This window comes from Zootermopsis nevadensis, unplaced genomic scaffold (genome assembly GCF_977971745.1).
Source record: "Zootermopsis nevadensis isolate Lab colony 2312 unplaced genomic scaffold, Znev_1.0 Znev_ptg000009l, whole genome shotgun sequence".
NCBI classification, from domain to species: Eukaryota; Metazoa; Arthropoda; class Insecta; order Blattodea; family Termopsidae; genus Zootermopsis; species Zootermopsis nevadensis.
Window position 1 is genome coordinate 7,205,313 of NW_028259141.1, and position 23,070 is coordinate 7,228,382.

At 36.6% G+C, this 23,070-nt stretch overlaps 1 protein-coding gene across 2 annotated transcripts in view; it reads right to left on the reverse strand.

The window, feature by feature from the left end:
• The window catches only part of Smr (nuclear receptor corepressor smrter), a 182,436-nt gene extending 159,612 nt beyond the window's left edge, over positions 1–22,824 (reverse strand). The window contains exon 1 of one of the 2 annotated variants that reach the window (XM_087345662.1): positions 22,720–22,824. Coding sequence is in view for 1 of the 2 variants with exons in the window: in XM_087345661.1 (XP_087201787.1) it covers positions 1,847–1,944 (98 nt within the window). In the remaining variant the exon portion in view is untranslated. Of the gene's footprint in view, positions 1–1,846; positions 3,635–22,719 lie in introns of those variants that run through there. The other variant, XM_087345661.1, reaches the window with a different exon arrangement.
• Positions 22,825–23,070: the final 246 nt, after the last annotated feature.

Below are 23,070 nucleotides of genomic sequence, written 5' to 3' on the forward strand. Positions count from 1 at the left end.
TGTTGTGAAGCGTTATTTGTTTACTCGGCATTGTTGTGTCAACTTCAACAATGCCAACAGATATTTGTTTACACGGCATTGTTGTGTTCCACAACAATGCCGAGTAAACAAATATCTGTTGGCATTGTTGATGACGTCATTTTCTGACGACAAATTGGTTGAAGACAACGACTAATCACAAATTTTTATAGTATAAAGACAAACTGAATTAACAGAAGTGACTGATATGAAACATCTGTACTGCAAAAAGTGTATTTGCTGTCGCATTAAACAGCATGACCATTGTGATAAAAATTAACATGAATTCCTTCCTGGTAAAACCTGTTCGTTCCCCATATAAATAATGTAAATTTACAAATACGTTTTTAATGTGTACAACGGCGTAATTTCCCAGACCAACTTCAGTTACATGAATCTTGTCTTAAGAAATAAATAGGGGTGAGCGATTTATGACCCTAGGACCGCAACCATCAACGATCTTAGCCGATCATTGTTTTGTTTTCAATGACTTGAACTGCATAAAATAATGTTAACGTTTTTCACTCAAGTAAATCACAATCTGTTATTTACGCAAACACAATTTGTCTCTAGTTTCTTTCGTTCAGGCATAAGGGCATCAAACGAATATAATTACATATTAGCATCCATAAATTAACTACTTAATCTAAATCAAGTTTATGGGTAAAATATAGATCGCTGTAAACCTAAAATCTGTGTCAAACAGACCTTTAGAAAAAACAATAAAATGGTGTCACGGCTTACCACAGTAAAGACTTATTGGTAACGTTGCGCCTAACAGACCACACATCCCATGATCACAAAACGAAAGGTCTTAAATCATGTCCTTTATCACGAACGTGAATTCGGGTAAATGCGTGATTGAAAACAGGGTGCTGCCTAACTGTCTTATATCTTCTTTCATTTCACTACAGCGTCGAAAATGGTCTACGTTAAACAACGCATCATGAGACTTTATAGCGATTAATATACGGCTCCACAATAGACAATGTACAGCAGCCTTGAGAATACCATTTCCGAGCTTCCACCATTATAACAATAGAAAAACAGATACAATCTATGGGAAAGCGTAAAAAGAACATGTTTAATTATTTTGTTGAACAATGCGGGGTGAACACCTCAAGAAATATGCCTAATTCAAAATTTGTGATACACAATGAAAAGATTACCACACGAAATTTTTTTTCAACATCTAACACAAAGTAAAAGACAAATGCAGAATAGTGCAACTGATTGATATGAGGATGCCTTAATTGCAATGATGCCATATCATACGAGACGGAGCAAACTGGCACCAATGTAATCCACTCGTGCACTCACTCAACCGGTGTTGCCACACCTCACGGGCTCCACAAGATTCCACGTCAACAGGAACTAAAACCCAAATTCCATAGGAATTGATTTTTTAATAGCACGTGTGATCGATCAATCGCTACGCAAAAATATATTAATACAAGTTTCTATTAAGATTCGACATATGTTTTATTGCTCACGAAAATGTTACGAAAACATCAGTTATGAAAATCGAAACCGAATTTCAAAATAGAAATGGCGATACAAATGGTATTTGCAAACCTCTGTAACGACCCCAACTCGGTACGCACATAAAACCGATCCAAATATGTAATACCACTTAGCGTATTACAAATTTCGTAAAACTAGTCCACGTTTATAAACTAAAATAACGTTAACAATGTTTTACTTATGCCAATCCCGTACAAAACATTAGCTCACACGTTACGCCTACACAATAGCCTATTTTAACGGTACTTTGCATAATTAAATTCTATATGCACTTAAAATATATTTCTATGGTGAAGTTTCTCACCTGTGAAGAGCTGGGGACCTTTGTGCGTATGCCATCGGAGCCTGAGGTGGCATTCCACCATGTTCAAGATGTACAACTGATTGTTGAACAGTTTCCATAATAATGAATGCGGGGGAGGCCCGGGGGCTTCTTGGATCTTCTTCGACTTCGCCGCCACTGTCTAAGCACAAGTAAAATACACGAAACTTATTATTTTTTCTACTCTTGCACAGAATTCATTACACACGTATCAAACTTCTTGTTTCTTCTCAATTTTGGGGGGATGGGTGGGTTTCAGGAAATGGGGAAGGTGATTAAGTTTTCACTTCACCATCATGATTCAGCTTCTGTAAAGTGCAACGTAGCAGATTTTAGTTGACTCTTCATCTCTCGCACGCCTTTAATTTTACATAAACAGATGGACCGAAGCTGCATCCAACGCACTGGATTCTGAATTACGAATTACAAAAATCTTGATGATGAAAAAATACACACATATATCTTCTTCGAGCGCGGGAAAACGATAATAAAAAAAATTAAAAAGTCTTACGTAAAAACAACTCACCGTAGTCGATATATTTGCATCAAACTTCTTGTGACGCTCACGTTTCAAAATACAGTACCAGCTTGTTAATAACGGCTGAAAAATGCCATACACCTGCTACCCCCTCATATCGTAGTTCTTTTTATTTTCTTCCCTAGTTTTCACAATACGGGGCGATGCAAACAAGGAAGCGATGGTGACGAGAACTCTGATCGCGTTGCAGCAACTACATTGTTGTTCGGTATTTTGCTAGCGGCCATACTAGGCACAAAATGCTAGCTGTTCCTCGTTGCGTTGTTCGTCTTGAGAAGAGTTGTGGTAGAAGCTGCCTGACTTAGTGGTTTGTTCTGCAGTAGTAGCCTTCTTGCATCGTCGACGACCATCGCTACCATTTGTGCTTACCTGTTGGAACAACGCACTTGAATCGTATTGCTTGCAACGGCAGCTGTGACCACTCCGATAACAATAATACTGTAACTTGTATGGAATAAACATGTGGAGCTTGTTACTTCTACTGACGAGTCTCTGTCGGAAATTGCACACTTTTGCCCGCTGAAAATATGACATAGGAAAAGATCACTAGTAAAATAGCAACTCACTGTATCTTGCCGCCATTTCTGTTGCACGTGAATATCAAATATTTGTCTTCTTGTTACATATAATTCTTGTTTTGCATTTTATATAGGCCTATGGCTATCCAAAATTTGGTTAGAAGTCCAACGGCGCTCAATATTTAGTGTAATCAAATACTCTGTTCACTGTTCTAAAATATGACCAGAATGTTATCACAATGTAATAATTATGCAGGAAACAAAAAAATAATAATACGTCGATGTATAGTAGAATCACAAACAATACACTTGACACTGTCGGTCGGCCATGTTAACAGTGTGGTCCTGAATAACGTGTGCCACACGAATGCTGACCACACATGTAAATGGAGGTGGAGTGAGGTACTTACAACCAACAGCCGTCCGTCAGACCTTGGTATTCAGTCATCACACCATAGCAGTTCACTGCGCGTTCCAAATATTGACTCCCTCCGAAAAAAAGTTATGTACACTCGTGGACACGTAATTTCTTACCAATTTTATTTTAACCTCGTGAGGTACAATGTCTTACGATTGTCTTTTACCATACCTCTCCCTTAAATGTTTTAAAGTCATTGAACTAGCCCTAGAAAACCATCACACTCACACACATACAGAAAACCAGCACCAGCAGTAGAGGGCCAGGGTAGGCAGCAGGCTCGTAGGCTTGCAAACAGGTTTTGGACGAGTCCATGTTCCGAAAAGGGAAGAGGGGTGTTTCGAAGCTCTATCAATGGGACCGGGTGAGTTGAGAAAACATGTTGAAGGGGAGGTAAGAGGGGAATGGGATGACGTGCAGAGGAGAGAGAGAGAAACGTGAAGAGGGAATGATGGCTCGTTGGAGGGGGAGGGACTTTAGGAGAAGCGTGGAGGGCATGGGGAGGTGCAGTTGTAAAGGTTGAACAGGGGGCATCTCATTCCACCCACTGGGGGGGCAACGTAAAAAAATCTATGCAAACAAAACACCGCGGCACTTTTTGGAATATTATTGTTTTGCAACGAGATTGCAGTGTCCTCCTTTCAGACCCCTGCTCTATATTTTAATAGAATTTGCTATTTTCTCAAGGTTAAAGTCTACGTACTGCCAAACACGCATACGTATCTTTTCCGTGAGAACATCAGCATGCATAATTTGAATATATTGCGCTTGAATGTATTTACGTCCGATGGTAGCTGATGCTACATCTGTATTATCAGAAGTAAGAAGAGCATCACAGATAACATAGCACACATTCGATAATAAATAATTCTTTGAAATGTGTCATATCTAATTAGGATAGGGAAGTAAAAACCGTTCAGCAAAGGTGGGGGGGCACATAAACTTAAATATTTTTTCCATCAAAAAGAACATGACTTTCTCCCTCTCTCTCTTTTTTGTTTGTGGAACAGGAAAATCGGGTCCACTGGTTTATGATCCTGAGAGCAGCCTTTCTGTAGCACAGCGAAGCTGCCAGCCCACTCTCAGGCAACAGCGATTCCAAAATGGCTGCTGTGTTTCCTTCCTTGTTCGACGCAGAACGAGTGAGATGGTTGCCATGGTAACGGGAATCTCTCCGGTTCAACACAATATATATATCCCCAAAAATAAAGCCGTTGATGCGCAATTGTAGTACGGAGTGGAGTACTTTGAATTTGTTGTGTGTTATTTTGAATTTTAATAACATCCGCAGAATACAATGTTGTGTAAGGTATCTACATCGCCGTTTATCCTCGTTTAATTTATATATAATGAATTTAACCATTCTTCGTGATTGTTCCCATTACATATCTTGGAATAACAAATGACATCCACCGCCAATACAAGTTAAAAATTCGTAAGCCTTATTAGCACTTTTCTGTCTGAGAGGTTACCCGGTTTTGATTTTTGCCTGGCTACGGTTTAGCTTCAAACCTTTTAGTGGTTTTCCTCAGACTTTCCACGCCACGACTACCTCCTTCCAAAAATGAGGTATTAAACTGACAATATGAAAATAGTAGAAATTCGTTACCTTATATGTTACCTGTCCACATGACGAATTCTGGACGGCATTGATAACAACTATAGTCTGTTAACAGATCTTGATACATGTAATTTAAAATAATTTCAAACAAGCGACTGTCTTAAATACGTAAGTATTACTTCTATCATCATGGCATAATGTGTTCAGTTCTGTGGAGTGAACATTCTAACATTTTAATTTCTCGTAGGCTTAAATAATAATTTCTTTTGCTGCATAATTCACAGATATATACTTGAAACATTTGTTTTGAACTGTGTGAAAACACGATCATAATTTGTACTTCCTGTCTGCCGTAAAACCAGTTATGTTATTTAAATTAAAAACTGTCGTGACAACTGTAGAACTGTAGCACTGTTAAGTTCTTCAGTGCTAAATCATGGCACAGTCAGGGTTCCACGTATAAGGAAGAGCTATACAATTATGTAATACACCAGCAGTTCCTACAAGCTCATCGCCAATCCAAGGATTCATACCGAATATTTAACACTGGCCTATAAAATGAAACAGAAACTTCTAAGCTGAGAAAGCACACGACAGGTTAGGTTAGGTTAGCACAAGACACTTATCAGAATATGAGAAACCATTTCACAAGTAACTCCATTATTTGGTTCCTCATTTTGCATGAACTGGGTTGATTAATTTAACTTTATATAAGGTAAAGTTGCAACGAATGAGTTAAAAAAAATTAATTCTATAAACACTACGTTAGACATCGTCCATTTGCAGAGGTATATTTTGATTCTGTCTACTGTATTGTTGGCAACATCGGTCGAACCCGGTACCTTTAGAATGCTGGCCTAGTATGTTAACCACTACCCCACCGGGGTGACAGAAATTTTTGTTCTCCTACTCCAAAATAAAGGGAACGTCTGGGCTTGGTTGACTGATGACCTGTTCAGTTCCACTGATGAATACAGACGCTTTCAACTTCCTTATTATTCTATTTTCTTCTTTGTGTATGTTTTCCGCCTTATTCCATTGTATTCCACGGTCCTCGTCCCACGAATCTTCTGCTGTTGGACTTTGACATTTCTCAATTATTGTATTGCATTTATGTTCGGTGATTTCTGCTTTTCCTTTAAATTTCTCCCACATTCGCATTCGACGCTGTATACATACTCATTTGTTTCCTAGGTTTCATTTTCGTGTTTAGTAATTGTGAGTACGATCCGCAGTGCAGTTCGTGATCAAAATTCTGCTGAGTATTCCAAATTTTGTCCCGATTCTCACATCCCTTGGATTCCAGTTTGGTAGAGCTCTTTGTCTGGCTACATTTTAGGCCTCAAGTCACTCTGATCTAATGTAACCTGTTCGAAGTTTTCCATGCTTACTTATTGCTGGTCGCAATAGGAATTATGCCATCTTTAAGGCGCATACAACATTTAAGTATGATCGTTCAAATAATTTATCATGTCTTCAGGGCATTTCAGACCACATACAAATGTCTCATACATTGGTGCATTTGAGAACGGGATTACAATGTCAAAATTCCCCAGTCATTTCGTCCTAATTTTAATTTCTTAATCTTACTGATGGAGTGTTCAAAAATTTTCACGAATGAATCTGTTGTCTCTGCTACAGGGAGAGGATGCTGAGAAGGTGTTTCGCTAGTGTTTCAGAATAATATTTTCACGATGGGAATACAGAATGACTCAGAACATCAGCATACAGGTATAATTTAAATAAAGGCAGTAGCTGATCTTGCTGCTAGATCAATGAGCATAATGAACTGACAAAACAAAGCAAGTATAAATCCTTACATCATATGGAAAGCAAAAGAAACAAACTAATCCATTATCTTCTGCTGACTAATTCGCATTAATTAAATAATTAATATATTAAAGAACTCCGAAGTTCGTACGTAAATTTCTGCTGAACAAAACAGTAGACTTAAACAAATTACAAAATGAACTGTGGTGCACAATTAGTAATTGCAACATAAATAAGAATAAAAATAACTTTTGACATTTTTAACGCCGAAGCTCGTCGAAATATTATTTCAGTGTCAGTCCGCACCTCAAAGAGAAAACAATTTCTCCATTATAAAAATCAACTGGCCAAAGTTGTTTCAGAAAATAATCGCTGTTTACAGTGAGAATCACACACGACCTATAAGTACAATACGCACAGACACTGATTTTTAAAGCAGGTGGTACATATAGTTACCACCAGGCTTTAAACGGTTAATAAGCTTGTGAAAATAATAAAAAATTAGAGATACGTAAAGAAAGAGTGGAGCATAAGACACATAAAAAGAAAATAGGATACTGTAAAAGACAACAAATATAGAAGTGAGTAGAATAAAACAACAAAACTAGCGACAGGTTTTCAATGATGATGAAATGCCTCCTCACCTCTAACAATATACAGTGATGTCCTTGATTAAATTTTAAGGTTATGTATCGAAGTTAAAATGGCTCGATTAGATTTTCATTGTAACAGAATGTAAATACAATGTTCTGTTATATTTAATAAGGTACTACCCAAGATATCATATGCACATACAACTTAGTTTTGTAATTAAATACAGGTGTATCACACATATGAATTAAGAATATTTTACTTAAAGGAATGTTTACATGTAATATTCAATATAGGCCTAATTGTCTCCAGTTTCCACCATTACGAATAATCCATAGGTGGAAGCAATAGTTTCCGTAATTAACATGCTTTCGTTATACATAAATTATAAAATACTATGTTTGATATGGCCAAAGAAACAAATTAATTTTTTTGTATAATATTGTTAGTTGCACGCAAAATCATATAAAATTTATTAAAGTACAAAAATTCAAAACTGCCCTCCCTCCACGTCACACAGCTACGTGAATTCTTTAATTGGGAATCATAGCCATTATCGGTAAAAGAGAAAATCTAAAGTTTTAAACAAGTATTCCGTCGTGGACATATTGAATTAGTACGATTAAAATGAGTAGGTAAACCGTCTCTTCTCTTACATATTTGAAGTCATGAAACTTCGTAATTAAGAAAAGCATTCCAACCTAATTGCATGTAATATAAAACCCTGCACAAATACCTTAGAAATTGTCTGCGAAAAATAGTACATAATAATGGATTCCAACCAACTAATTGACGATACACCTAGCAAGGAGGCCACAGTGAAAATCAGACAGCTGTTAAACAGAATATTCTAAGATCTACAAAAACGGTATATCAGTATAGAATCCAACTGTAATTTCCAGGACTTTGGTAAGGGAAGAGAAACTTGTGTGTATCCTGGTAGATATGAGTAAACATGAAATATTTATCAAAAGCTATATAATAATTATTTGCAGTTTCAGTTAAATCTGTCTAAAACAGAACCTGGATCAAACAGAAACCTGTCCTTATCAGATGATGATGGTTAGCATCCCTAGAATACGCCTAATAGCTTGAAGCTGTCCACATAATTTTGTTGTAAATTGTATACTTCCTGAAATTCGTCTGAGAAGGAACATTGCTGGTATAAATTGGGATCAACTACTTTAATGAACTGCTGGGATATTAAAATTACGAGAAAAACTAAAAATCAGTACTAGTGAACGTTTGCTTTTACATAAAAGCTAGTTGTACGTACACTTGCAATATTATTTACTCATCAGTAGTACATGAATTAAATAACATTTCTGAGACAGATTAGTATTAAAATCCCTTGTGGTAATACAAAAAAAATATCTTCGACTTTGATATGAATACAAAAATTCTTACCTTACCTGCCATTGAACTGAATTTTGAAGGACATATTAGGGCTATTAAGAAATTATTAGTCTTGTGAGATTTCAGGTTCTCAAGGTGACAAGTATGAAGATGGTTGTCTTTTGAGCGCAACGTAATCCGGTAGAAGTTTACCGACGTTTCAGAGGTACCTGATATATTCATCATCAGGGCAACAAATGATGAACGCTAAATTTCTACCAGACTAGTGGTGCAAAAACCCAGAAGACGGGCATCTTCAAAACAAATCTTGTTTTATTTGCGCAGTACATTTTTAAGCATTACGAAACTTCAATTATCCTGAGACCAGGTAAAGTCCCTAACTTAGTACCACGAGTATGACATGTGCTGGTTTGCCTTGGCGATCACACACCTCGTGGGACGGTATGGAGAAATGTGGAATGATTATTAGAAGAGGAAAATGAAAAGAATTCTAAGAAGAGACGTTACAGTGTGACTTTATCCATCACAAATTAAACTTAAGTAACACAGAGTATTAACAATTATGATCACATCCAAAAGGGATTCTGAAAGTTTGGTAAGTGCGTATTTTTAACTTTTATTCGTACTTGTGGGTTATCGGGACACATCGCTTTAAAAATAGGTTAGGTTATGTTAGGTTAGGTTAGGTTACGTTAATGTGTGGACAGAAATAAATAACTGAACGAACTAACAGATAACAACAACCCTAACCTAACGTAACCTAACCTATTTTTAAAGCGAAGTGTCCCGATAACCCACAACTACCCTTTTATTTTCCAAATAAGAAAATTTAGTATTCATTAACTACTGATGGTCTAGAAGAAAGAATTAAAAGCGGGGGGGGGGGGGGGGGGAAATATGACAGCAAATGATGAATGCTTATTATCTGATGGCTATTAAATAAATACGGTATAGATACAAATAATATAATTGTGTTATTGAAGACAAGAAATCAAATGCAAATAATTATGGGGACAGACAACATAAAGTCATGTCATGTTAAATCTTCTAAAACTTTTTTAACAAAATGCAGCTTAAGTTGTCTTTTATTGGGGAGGATGGAGGTTATAGGCCTAAAAAGATTAACATATTCCAATTTATATTTAGGGGAAATAATTCGGAATTATGCGACTATTTAAAAATATTTTACTATTGTGAGCAAAAATTATTGTTAATTAAAAATGTTAATGCATTTTCATCACAAATCTTAAATATAATAATTTGAACAATGTATTTCTTTAAAATAGTAGCATACTGATCATGCCAGTGTAAATAATTATAATCGACATAAAAATTTGCGTTACATGGATAACTTTTCTTAAATGATCTCACTGTGATGTCCAAAATGTTCTTGGCTACAAACTTAGATTAGTCACAACAACCGCATAAGGCACTGGCTAGGAACAGAAGTTGAAGGATAAATCAATTATCCTCCAGCACGAGATAGACTGGAAACTGCCTCAGCAGACACGAAATAAATAAAAATAAGGTGAACTAGCTGAGAAATAGCAGAAGAAGCTGAAATCACTGTCTGTGCTATTAAGAAGGCAAGGAAACTGACAAAGCAGCACAATTCTATGTCATGTCCAGCCCAGTCCGTAATAAAATAATCTGTGTCTACACATCCTGCATCCTTTACTTAATCCTATGATGGATCTACGAAAAGCAAATAAAAACTAACTCCGAATCTAATTCTTACTACGCTGAACAATTATTGTAATAATATTTGTTTGACACAATTATTTTTTAAATAGCTATTAACTACGTATTTGTATAATGTTATTAATTATTATAAGTGTTTTAAGAATTGTGTTCATATTATTATATGTTTTACTTCCTTGACTTTGTACTATGAACGATCTAACTAACTAACTACGCCCATCTCATTCTTCTCGACTTAATCACCCTGACAAAATTAGGGGAGGAGTGCAGATTTTTAAGCTCATCATTATGCAGTTTTCTCCAGACCCCAGCCTCTTCTCTCCTAGGTCCAAATATCCTCCTCTACACCCTGTTCTCAAACACCTGCAATCTGTGTTCCTCCCTCAGAGTGAGAGCCCATGTTTCGCACCCATACAAAACGACAGGCAAAATTATTGTTTTATTTTTTCTGAGGATTAATCTATGGAATGTAAATCAATTATATTCTGTTCTGTTCTTTCTATGCAGATTTGTTTTCATGTACTTACGAAATAGGGGGTTCACCATTCAGAAATGTCTGATTCTGGCAATTAATATACGGAATATTTAAGGCTAATTTAAAATTCGGTTTCACAGTCCTCCATTAATAAATAGAAAATTAAAATCCCTTCAATTAAAGAGCAGTTTCACTGAAACATTTAGAATACACTTAGTGCCATTTGTATTGTGACTTTGGATATGTATTGTTTATATTTATTTCTTGTATTTAATTTATTTACCATATTCAAGAAACATTTTAAATAGGTAGAAGATATGAATATTCTCTTTGCCTGTGTTTGTTCATAAACATCATTAATTGAAGTATCTTAAATACGAATTTACGAAGGTCTGTAATTAAGGAGACTATTTTCTTTGGGAAACATTTAATTTAAAGTGGTAGAAAGTGAAAGTGAAAGTATTGAATGTGCTCTGTGAATAAGAAATTCGTAAAGAGAAGGAATAAAATCATGGTTATAAATATTGTGGAGGGGTTATGAAAGAACTGAACGTGAACCTTGAGGGATGGGTGTTATTTATGCTGTATCGTTTTCAGAGTATTACTTGTACTTCTTCCATTATTTTCATCATTATTTATCGTCGTCATCGTCATAATCAGTAATTTCATTTTCAGCTTCTGCCTGATAGAATTTCTCACAAAAAGCATACGAAAAACTGTTACGGTTACATGCGATAGATTCTCATTATTTCGAGCAAAATCCTCTGTTGCAAAACTACTGTGCTTGTAGCTTTTTATTTGTGGAGGGTGCAGGGAAAAGTCGAGTTGTTGCTGTTATCATCATCATCATCCACTTCCCATTACCAATGAGATTGAATGACGAATTCGGACTGTACCAAGCGTGTTACAACAGATATTTGCAACTTCAAAAATAAATGAATCGAGTTTAATCGATTCTTATGTAAACAAAATCATCACCATTTTTGTGGAACAATTGTACTTTAAAAATTTGTGGGTTGCGGAGATCATTTGTGATGATTTCGAAGTTAGAGAAATTATTATTATAAAAATATATAAGATAATGATACTAATTGTTGAAAACTCTGTATAAGTTCGTTTTGAATGAGAAGGAAGTCAGTATTCGTTCACAGTTTGGCAGCAAATTACCAACTTTAAATGATGAAGTCATTACACCTACATGTGAATATTATGTTCCCTTTCACCAGAAACTACTCCGTATTACGTCATGCCAAGGTACATCCAAACAGCTGCCGAATAACTCAACAAGACGCCATCACTAAATTCGTCAGCAGAGTGGGGATAAGAAAGCAAGTCATTTCGTCACACATCTAACTCTCTACACATAAATAATTACGGATGGATTTAGTACCATATTTGAAATTTGCAGTAGCCATGTATACACGGGAAATTATATACGAAGGAATTGTAAATATGCAGCGCAGAGGTTGCATGCCATATTTCGTACATCGTAGTCCTCAATTTGATAAGCTACAGATAGAAATATATTTACTTTATTAAGAATATAACTCGGACTTACATGCAGAAGGCCTCAAATTTCAGGGACTGCAGTACAAGGATCACTTCTTCAGTCTTGTCATTATTCACAATTCGTTGCACAGTCTCAACGATACGACCAAACGAGACAGTTATAAAGTAAATAATAATGTTAACAAAACGTTTCACTGAACATATTTAGCTGTCCGTACGTGCACAACTACATACCATGCTAGTGTACAAACATTTCGTGCGTTTAGCTTAATACTAATACTTTAATCGGAAGTACATGGGATCTGATTGCAGTCGTAGGCTAGATCAGTCTCCTGACGCGGGGTGTTGTGGCTTTCAACTGGCGGCTACCGCACCTTCGAGCTGCGGGCGTTAGAAGAGCGGAGATACGGTGAACTTGAACGCCATAAATGGCCTACACTCACGAACGTACCGTAATACTCCATTTCTCATCATTGTGCACAGCAACAGTGGTATGCATATAATGGAACTTCTTAATCAAGAAGATTCACAAAATTTTCAAAACTGTAATTGGAATATAAATTACATTTTCGTATCGCATGTGGCAGTATGAGACCAAGCAACTTTTATGTAGTAAATTCTGATAGATAATAATCAATTTAAGTTGCACATATTTATTTAAATACTCATATAGAGTCATTTATTTACTTGTATTTTATTTATCGACGATATTAGTAGCCCTGTATTTATAGCATCGAATAATAGGATGCATAATGAATGATGAATTGGCAAGGTTTGGAAGGAAGCAGTCGCGGCATAATTCAACTTATCCTCCGGGCATTTGACTGGAAGGACTAAGGAAAACCACAGTGCTTTCATATCTCTCAGGCCGTTTTTCTCGGGTATGAGGAAGTCGGTTGATAAGAAATTACAACCTCACAACAAGCTTATGACGTAATTGTAACCACAGTGTAGGTCAGCAATATCAAACGTTATATAGGACATTCTTGAAACAGAATAAGTACAGGCATATGAATGAATGAAATTAAAAGTGTTCGAACTTTCTGAAGTGTTTTAAATCTTTTGAAAGCGCTGAACTATTGTTAACCTTTTTCGCCATTGCATTCTTATTTTTATTCCTGTGTCTTAAACGTATTCTGCCTACATAAATGGTATTTTTCGTTGTCAATGATGGCTCTTCGTATTTCTTTTGCCCTTTCCGTTATTTTGAAAGTCTTCTGACGGTATGCATGATAAGGAAATAAACACTCAGAAGACACTGAAGATAAAATCATCTGCCTCTTCATGGCTGATGAAGATAGTAGTGTGGGTTCTTCCAAAACTTTGGTATCTACCTACAAGTCCACGTGGCGTTTAAACTCGGAAGACCAACATCGGCCAGCTTTCTTTTATGATCAGTCGATGGTGTCGTATTAGACGTGGAACCCGCCACGACAGCATGCCATAGCAACAGCTTTAGTACTACCGGGAAATGAGTTAGTGATGACGCAGAACACAAGATGTGTTCCGAATTACGTGGGACTCTTTGATACTCTTCATCGCCAAATAAAAAATCTCTTTTCGACACATGTATATTTTGTTAATGAATATAAACTTACATATTTAAGGTGAGGTAAAGTGGTATAACGACAGAGTATTTGAAGCGCACAACACACTCGAACCTATATGTTATTCTGGTTTCGCGCGAAGTGCCTGATAATTATTAAAAATTAAATTATAACAATGTAAGTGTAAATTAAAATAGTGACATGTACACATCCCACGTAAAACATAACCTCACTATATTTAATGTACAAAGAAGTTGTATAAAATAGACGATGATGATTATTTAATTAAACAGCATTAACCACTTGATCTTTGTGAAGGCGAATGCTGACGAGAGCAGCTGCATTTCTGAAGATAGATGCAATATGTTCCTCCGAAACGTTCGTGTCCACAAGACCAACATCGACAGCTACATATCGATGTCTTTTGAAGTAACGAGAGTTGAATAGATTCTCGAGAAAGAAAATGTCGAGACCTTCAGAGTAAGAAAAGCACATTTAGGTGTGTGAATGCAAAAAAAAAAATACAAGGTAATTCTAACCACGCGGGAAATAAGTACACAACTATTCTCTTACTATTGTTATCAAGGACAATTCTCGAACGTTGTATTAGCCATCTCTTTCACAAAACGTTGGAACCTGCCTACAATTTCACACGGCGTCTAAAGATGGAGGCAGAAGGTTTCGCCGAAACATTGTTTTCTACACGTACACACAGCGTTAAGACCCAGAAGACGAACATCGACGTCATCACCACTGTGACAACCTCAAACGTCCATCTCTTAGCATGAAAACAGAACAAGGGAAAACTGGTGGTCTGTGGCCTTCCGGGTCAAGGGCTTACAGATGGAATAACAATATTAAAATCCATATTTTAGAAACAGCGTGTCTATGTACGGATTGGATTTATCTGGCTCAGGATTGCAAACACGAAAATCAGCCTCCGGGTTCAATGAGAGACGAGGAGTTTCTTGACAAACTGAGCGACTATTAGCTTCTCAAGAAGTTCTCTGCTCCGTATAGTTAAGTTTCTTTCGTTAGAAGAATCACTGGAAAAGAGGTTATTTATTTTCATCTCTCCCCGCCCATTTCCCCCCCCGACTGCTACTTCACAGCGAAGCTTCCAACGCCAGTAACTTATACACAAAGAAACTGCAGCGTTGTAGTGAGTCAGTTCGTTTCAGTTTCTGTGGGATGGCGCCAAAAGCTTCTACGTGTATACCGAAAGTCGGGCCACTGAAAACGAAAATATGAAGACAGGCAGATCGGGCGAGACTCGAATTAGTTGGCACTGGTTGGGTCTCCAAATAAAACTTTCGCAATCTTAATATTTTCCATGAGAAGTAAAAGTACTGTTACTCATTGTACCTAAGAACCACTTCTGGAAGGAGGATTAAGGGTTTGGGCGAGTGTGTGGTAAATCTCCACAGGTGGTATACCGAAGTGAATTGTCATATTCACGCTTCGGCCGTTTTACCTCCGGTTACATTACCGTCTGCAGCCTAACGGCCTAAAACCAGTATCAGAAATAAGTCACTAGACACCTCGACTACGCACAGGTACACTCCTGCGACTGCGCGCTTCGGATTTTGTTATTCAAATGTTTCGCCGACAACAGCGCTACATTTTACGCGATAACTGGGGCTTCCTACGTCACATGCAGGCAGGGTTAAGGATTATTAAATCGCGGCGCCAGCGTAAGGAGTCTGGGGCACAGCCGTAATGATACTGACTTGTGTTTGGGAGGTATCTGCTTCGAATCTCGACAGACGCACCATCGCGGCGTAAAAGTGTGACGTCGATCGTACGTGGCGGCAACTGAAATGTCCTAGTTGTCGTCGGAGAATATTGTTACTTTACAGGTCATTCGATCAAAGTGTTTGGAGAACGGTCTTGGAACAGGTCCATCATTTTATATAATAGAGACAGCATAATCACTAAAGTCATAGACTACGAGCTGAACGGCGGGGTTTCGATTCCCGACAGGGATTTATCTCTCCCACACCGCGTGCAGTTCGATTCTGGGGCCCGCCCAGCCACAAGGGATGACCACAACCGACATTTTCACAGCCGCAAAAGCTTAAACTCTTTCGTTATACCACTTTACCTCGCCTTAAATATGTAAGTTTATATTCATTAACAAAACATACATGTGTCGAAAAGAGATTTTTTTATTTGGCGATGAAGTAGGCCTATACCAATACTGGTTCAGAACTGCTTATCAACTTTATTTGCAGAGACCAACACAGATTAGCTTGACGTACACTTGGCTCAGGGCGATGTCTATGACTAAGCAATATGGCGCTGTGTCATGGTGTGACTGAAGGAGGACTCTATCAAGCCATCTTTTTCCTCACATCATAATAAAGTTTTTATGAGACACTGTGTGAGAAGTATACATTGTATGAATAATGGAAATGTCGTGTTCGTTGCGGTCTGTCCATTTGTCTCCAAAGGTTTTAACGAATTTCGTCAAAATTTGACATTGGGGAGTGTATACTTATGAGTTTTGTGAATTTCATTCTTGTATGTTGTATTCTAACATAATTCCTATTTTATACGTAGCTCAAATCAAACTGAATAATTTAATATTTTTTTTATAAAAAAAATGGTACAATAAATGGGCTTGTTTTATAAAATGCGTAGGGCTATATATTAAATTAAGATTGACGCAAGTTGTTTTAAATATTTTATGGTATACATTAAAAATCGAATATTGAAGGGCAGTTCTCTAATATTTATGGTTTCCTTCGTAAAGAAAACAATTTATCGTTATGTGAAGATCGTATTCTTCATTACCTCTGCCAACAATAAATGAACATCAAAACAAGCAAGGCGTGTAATTCACAAAAGAAATAATTAAAATTACGTATATTTTAAATTTAAGTAGGTCTTTAACTTTCCACTATTCTAACGCATGTAGCTCGACGCCCTTGAGACCTTGGACTCTACTTATCGCCGCATAACAAACAATTTCAGAAACACAACAGACAACACGGAAATTGTGTGGGAAAATGTTTCAATGTCACGTTCCACAGAAATCAATACCTATTAGCTATAAGGACTAGAATGTAACATTAAAATGTTAAGATACTGAAAGAAAGTAGTTTATCTGGTGTGGACCGTTAACCAGTAAATGAGATCAGAGCGAATGCAGCGCCACTGAACTGTTACGCACTGTACGTGAATCATCCACTCCGCTACTTCTGGAACTGAAACGAAGTGAGATATCGTACGATGTCTGTGATCTTTTATTAGCGGTTCCTAAGTCAAGGGTAATGGTTCGAACAGTGCAATACTGGTACAAAGGACTGTCAACAGCAAATGGAGTGCCTGCTACTTTATGTGATCCCGAATATATTTCGACCATTGAAATTTGACGACGAAACCCACATAACTTACAACAGACAAAGCACGATGATGGAATGTAAGACTTAAAAAGGCCCGCTTTCCAAGAATATCGGCTTCCAAAACTATATAACTTGTCTTTTTTGAGTGTTCTTACGCTTAAGCGTTGGGGTTCTCAATCTTTTTAAGACCTGCACCCACATAAAGTCGCAGACTATTGAGTTTTAAATGACTACAATTAATGAAAGTTCATGGTAAATTATTAAAAACGTATTACTAATTTACCATTGGAAACAGGAATAAAATAAATATTACTAGTCAATTTCCTTTGACAAGGTTTATAATTTGCTACTTGTATTTATTATTTACTCAAAATTAAATATGATGTGTAATTAATTTAGTAACTTCGATTTTTTTTTACAGTGACACTACGATATTATTATAAAATTTATGCGGGCGCACAAAACATAGGCGAGCCGTGTCGGAGAACCTCTGCTTTAGTGTGTAAGTCCTGTCGTATAACAACTCGAAAACGTAAGAACGGATTTTCATCAAATTTGGAATGGAGAAAGATCAGGAAAAATGTTTACTTTTTTGTTCAATCAACTGTATTTTCCAGTTACCTCTTGGCACATTACGATTTTGGAATCTTGAGTGTTTATTGGAAGTCAAGAGAACCGAACACGCTCTTATGATGCCAAATACAATTATTTCAGGAGACTTAGTTGGCAACCTGTACAAGACGATTTGCAGATAAAGTATGGTGTATGAATATTTAATGTATTCGAATTATTATGTAATTCGGCAGAACTTGTTAAAATCCCTTGTGCCGGTCTTGTTTTAAGCTCTTCGTATTGAAATACAGTGCTACCGCTACACATACTGTGCATTAACGGACTAAGAGCCAGTTGATAATTTAACTGTATACAACCTTTACGAAAACTTTGTAGTCGATTCCATTCACGTTTAGAAATGAAGGTTTGGTGCAACGCAAGGGCAAAATAAAGCTGGCAAAGTCACCAGTTGAAACTCTGCTGTAATACGAAATAAAGACTTGTTTTCAAGTGAGAATGAATAACGATGCATGAATGTAAAATGTAAAATATTCGCAGGCGTTAAACATTCATTCTGCATATCTTTATGGCTATTTCACTTGCCAACTCAGGATAGCAGCGAGGCGAAGGCTCCTGGCAGGTCTACGAAAGGACTACGATTACTTGGGAACGGAAACCACTTTCCTCGAACCACAGCTTTAACAGAAAATTGTTTCCAGTTCAATGGCCGTAATGAGCGGGCTTACTGAGGGCGCAAGATTAGTTAGAACTGTATTATTCAACTTCTGAATTATTTGTTAGTACCATATAAATGGAATTTTTGTTTTTCAGATACTAATTACTTTTTGACATTCTCGACTACATGTTTCGACAAAAACTATATAATCTTTATAATGTAGTACTGCAGCTTCTAATACACATAAAATATTTCTAATTTACTTATAGATAATAAAGTAGAGTAAAACATAACTGAAGTGCAACAGTACAATTCTGTATTATTCAAATTGAAAATTACTTGAAAAATGCTAAGGTAAAGATGATTGAAAAATGTCATTTCTTTTTCTCCAAAATATCTTTCCGAATCCCGGAAGACTTGGAGACCCGAACAAGGATTCCCGGGGAAAAATAAAACCTACTTCAGTTTTTCAATCCCACTAATAATGTGTTATTAGGGAGAGTCATGGAAGTTTGAAACGAAACAATAAAATAAAACTTGGTTGCCAAGTTAACATGCTAAGCAAATGTGCTTATATGGTCATAGGATCGATCTCCGCTTGAGTTAATATGTATACTGCTTGCAATTTTAAACATGCTACAGAGTATCATCATCAGTAATTATTATTTAACTGTGAGGAAGAACTTATTAGTTCAGTACAAATTCTAACTACATTAAATTTGTGATATATAACATAAAAAGTTTCGCATCGTAGCCATATTTGTAATAGTTTACATATAATAAATATCTCATACATAATTTACAGGCATGTTTAGAATATAATTTATCTCCATAATAATTTTAATATTCATATCTCTGAAGGTCCATTAGTTATCGCTGCCAAAGTGAAAGCTGAATGCAAGAATCACACGACCGAAGTGTTATTTTATATTGTACGAAATTATCTTATCAATAATTGTGTATTTTTCGAAGATAATTTAACAGAGGCTTCGTAATTCGGAATCTATATGAAGTGACACTAGGTTTTCTCCCACCCGATGGCTGGCTGTCTGTCAATAAAATAACCTCCATAGCAATTTCGTAAATACAAGGTAAATTGGTTCAAAAGTTGCAAGTAGTCGCACATCCTGGCGATCTTATAACATCACTTTCATTCCTAAGGGAAGTAAGATAACAAGTTAGGAAAACAATAGAATCTTCTCGGGCAACAAGCCGTGTCCCCTTATAATGGAGACAGAGATGGTCTCCGAAATGTTGAGCTTTTGTCAAAAACCGACACGGCTTGTTGCACGAGAAGATTTTGTTGAGTTCAGTCGCCATAAAATCAAGTCTTATAAATTAAGAAAAGTAAGCATTGCGTAACAATCTCGGTTCGTTTACGCTGTCATTCCTTCTAGTTTAAAATTCGTGAATGCCCTGTCTTTTAAGTAGAGCAAATAGTTATGGAAACGATTCTGTATCAACTGATTTTACTATGTAGTGTGGAATCATATGTTATATTATGACGATTTTCGAAGAATATGTAAAGAAGCGGTCCTGCCCGTGGCTGAGGAAAACACAAGAACTCTCAGTCAGGACAGCCTGTTTACTAACACAGATTCGAAGCAGTAGCTCCCAGAACAGAAAACGGGAGAACTAAATACTAAACTGGATTTCAGGGAGACTTCATATTTTTGTCTAAAAACGAACGACTGTGGTTACATAAAAACAATAATTATCTCTTAAAATTCTGGAAACCTGTTTCAGTTCTAGACTGCTGAAGTACGTGGGCATTTACAACGGAACACTAAAATCCTAACTTAAAATGTTATCTTTAAACATAGCCATTTCGATTATAATCTCGATGGTAAAGTTGTAGAAACTGGTAAACGTATCGGTATGAGTAATTAAATACGTTAAATGAGAGCATGTAATTTTATCCGTAGAATCACAATTTTAATTTGCGCTGCACTTATTTTCTTTGCAATTATTATCACCAATTCGAGATAATCTCAATTTTGCACAAGAGCGATTTTCAACAGCGCACGCGTAGTGTTTTCAAGGAATATGCCTCACTCCTACGAGTTATTTTTAAATTTTGTACTTGTCTATTTGTAAGACCAATTGTTCTTCTGGACAGCAATTTATAACTTTAAGTGTAAGGCTCATTAGAAACTATTCAAACGGGCATATTAAAAAAAAGGTTTATGTAAAGAGTTTCATAGAAATCAGTACTTCTTTATGTTCAAACAATACTTAATTAAGTGAAATGAAGCCTCACTAATTGAAAATAGCTCAGTAATAAGTCATTCTTCCTTTCGGTTTTACAAAACAGACCTTATAGCCTGTTGCTATTCAGAATTAGCTTTTGAATTTACAACTCTTTAAGACATTCGGTACGACACCTTGGATGAGAGATCGAACCCTCTCATGGCAGCACAACAGAAAAAACTCCGAGAAACATTCATGCCTCAAATGGGATTCGAACCCACGACCAAAGCATTCGAGCGATCTAACACGATGCACGTGTCAGACTGTACGGCCATTGTAATAAAACCAACAACACGTCATAGTACAAAATTTAGGTTTTTGTCATTGGGGTAAAGCCCCAAAAACCATAATGACATATTTTGGACTTTTGGTTTTCTTGCAATAGATATAAATACGCATTTTAAAGTTTTTAGGTTCAACTACTGCGAAATAAAACTTTTTTTCCTTAAGTTTACAATAACAAACAGCACGCAAGTTTCAAAAAGTTCAGACTTTATATTTTGCAGATATCTAAAATTCTGACATAGCACAACTGACCGTGGAAGCTCAGTCGATTAAGGCACTTCGCTTCGGATGGTGCGGGTGAGGCTCCTTTATCGATTGGGACGATGTTATTTCTCCGTCTTCCAATCTGCGGTCGACTACAAGAAGTCTGCTGCCTATTTTTTTACAACGGGCAATGAAAGAAGTGAACTTGTATCGCTGGCCATTCGGTACTTTCAGCAGGCTACTGAAGCCTTGGACATGCGTGGAATCATAACCTTCCGGCTAAACCACGTTTAGTGTTGCGAGATTTTAATTTAAAAATAAGGACACACCATTTGCGGTGTGTTCGGTTACAGAACACAAATATTCAATACCGCCAACACCAACGTCTTCATATTAAAAATTGTCGATCGATGTTTCATTTTATTTTATATATCTGAGATGAATCTTGAGGGAACAAATATGGACGTACATTTTTGTTAAAACATTTTTTATCAAGTATATTATTGTCGTACACATATACAAGACGATTTTTAAATACAGCATGAAAAATATGGATTGTGTTCGACTTCTAAAATCAAGCCACAAAGTTCCTATTATGTGGTCACAATCGATATGTTAGCGAGATATGGCAACAATGCAAGGTGAAAGATTGCATTTAGCGATTGAACGATGATAATTGGCGATCTCCTCACAGATCCTCAAGCAGCTACGGTCTCGACTATCGGGCAACTACTTTTACATGTTCTAACGGAAGAATTACTCAACTAATGGAGGATTTATTATGCATGATGTACTTCCTGATCATTTTACCCGCGACGTAGAGAAATTAAACTACTCAGATAGATAGATATGACGAAACGGACCGGTTCTGTGGCCTCCACGATCTCCCGATCTTGCACCTGCCGACTTCTACCTGCGAAAAGGCTTGTTCTTGCTTTCCCCATCCTCATCCGACGATACCAGGAAACAACATGCCACCAGGCAACGTCCTCCAATCGCCACTTTGATCTCGTTTGAGTTTATAAGAAATATGCTAACGACAATTTGTATTTGAAGATTAATATAGTAATATTTCGTCGAGTAGGTACGTGTAGTGATAACTTACGAGTATGTAAACAGAAGTTCTCGGGTCAAATCTCAGCACTAATAGCTTCCACTTTGTTGCAGCGTTAACAAATTAGAAATAGAGGGAACAAATAAATACAGGCTGTCCCAAAAAAGATAAACACACACTTTTAATAAATGGAATAATGTCATTTTAATAAACTAAACCATTACATATGTCAGCATTGACACTTAGTGGATTATCGAGTCTAGTGTAGTCTTTAAAACTGGCCACGGTTATTTTAGTGGCACAGTTGGCAGCGTTGAAAATCGACCACCATATTATGTTTATACATCTTTTTGGGACACCGTGTAGTATCCACCTTATGTTTGATTAAAAACAACGAAAGTTGCAGATACGATTCCTTTTTCTGCATTTGCAAAGCAAAACTTTGCACCCAAATATAAAGAAGAAAGTAAGCAATATTATGTTGTAAAGTGAAAGCGGCTTACCCCTGTTCCACGATGATGGCTGTCCAGAAAGTTGTCAGCATCATCCTCATCTTTAAGACAGTCTTAACACGCCAAGTTCGAGGCCAGTTTGTGCGTTGTGTTTTCAATCTCGTTTGCTCTTCCAAAATATTTATTTTCCCCGTAAATTTCTTCAAAATATTCTAGAATAAAAAAATAAAAAATGTCAGGGAAAAGTCGAAACATTTTTCGCAAGTGCAAAGAAATACTCGTATATTAATCACAGACTGAAAACTACCTGTTGAGAAAAATATCGAGAAAACGAACGGAGGATATTACATAATAACTTCTTAATTTATGCTCTCCATTTATTAAGGTGGGCCGAGTGACCAA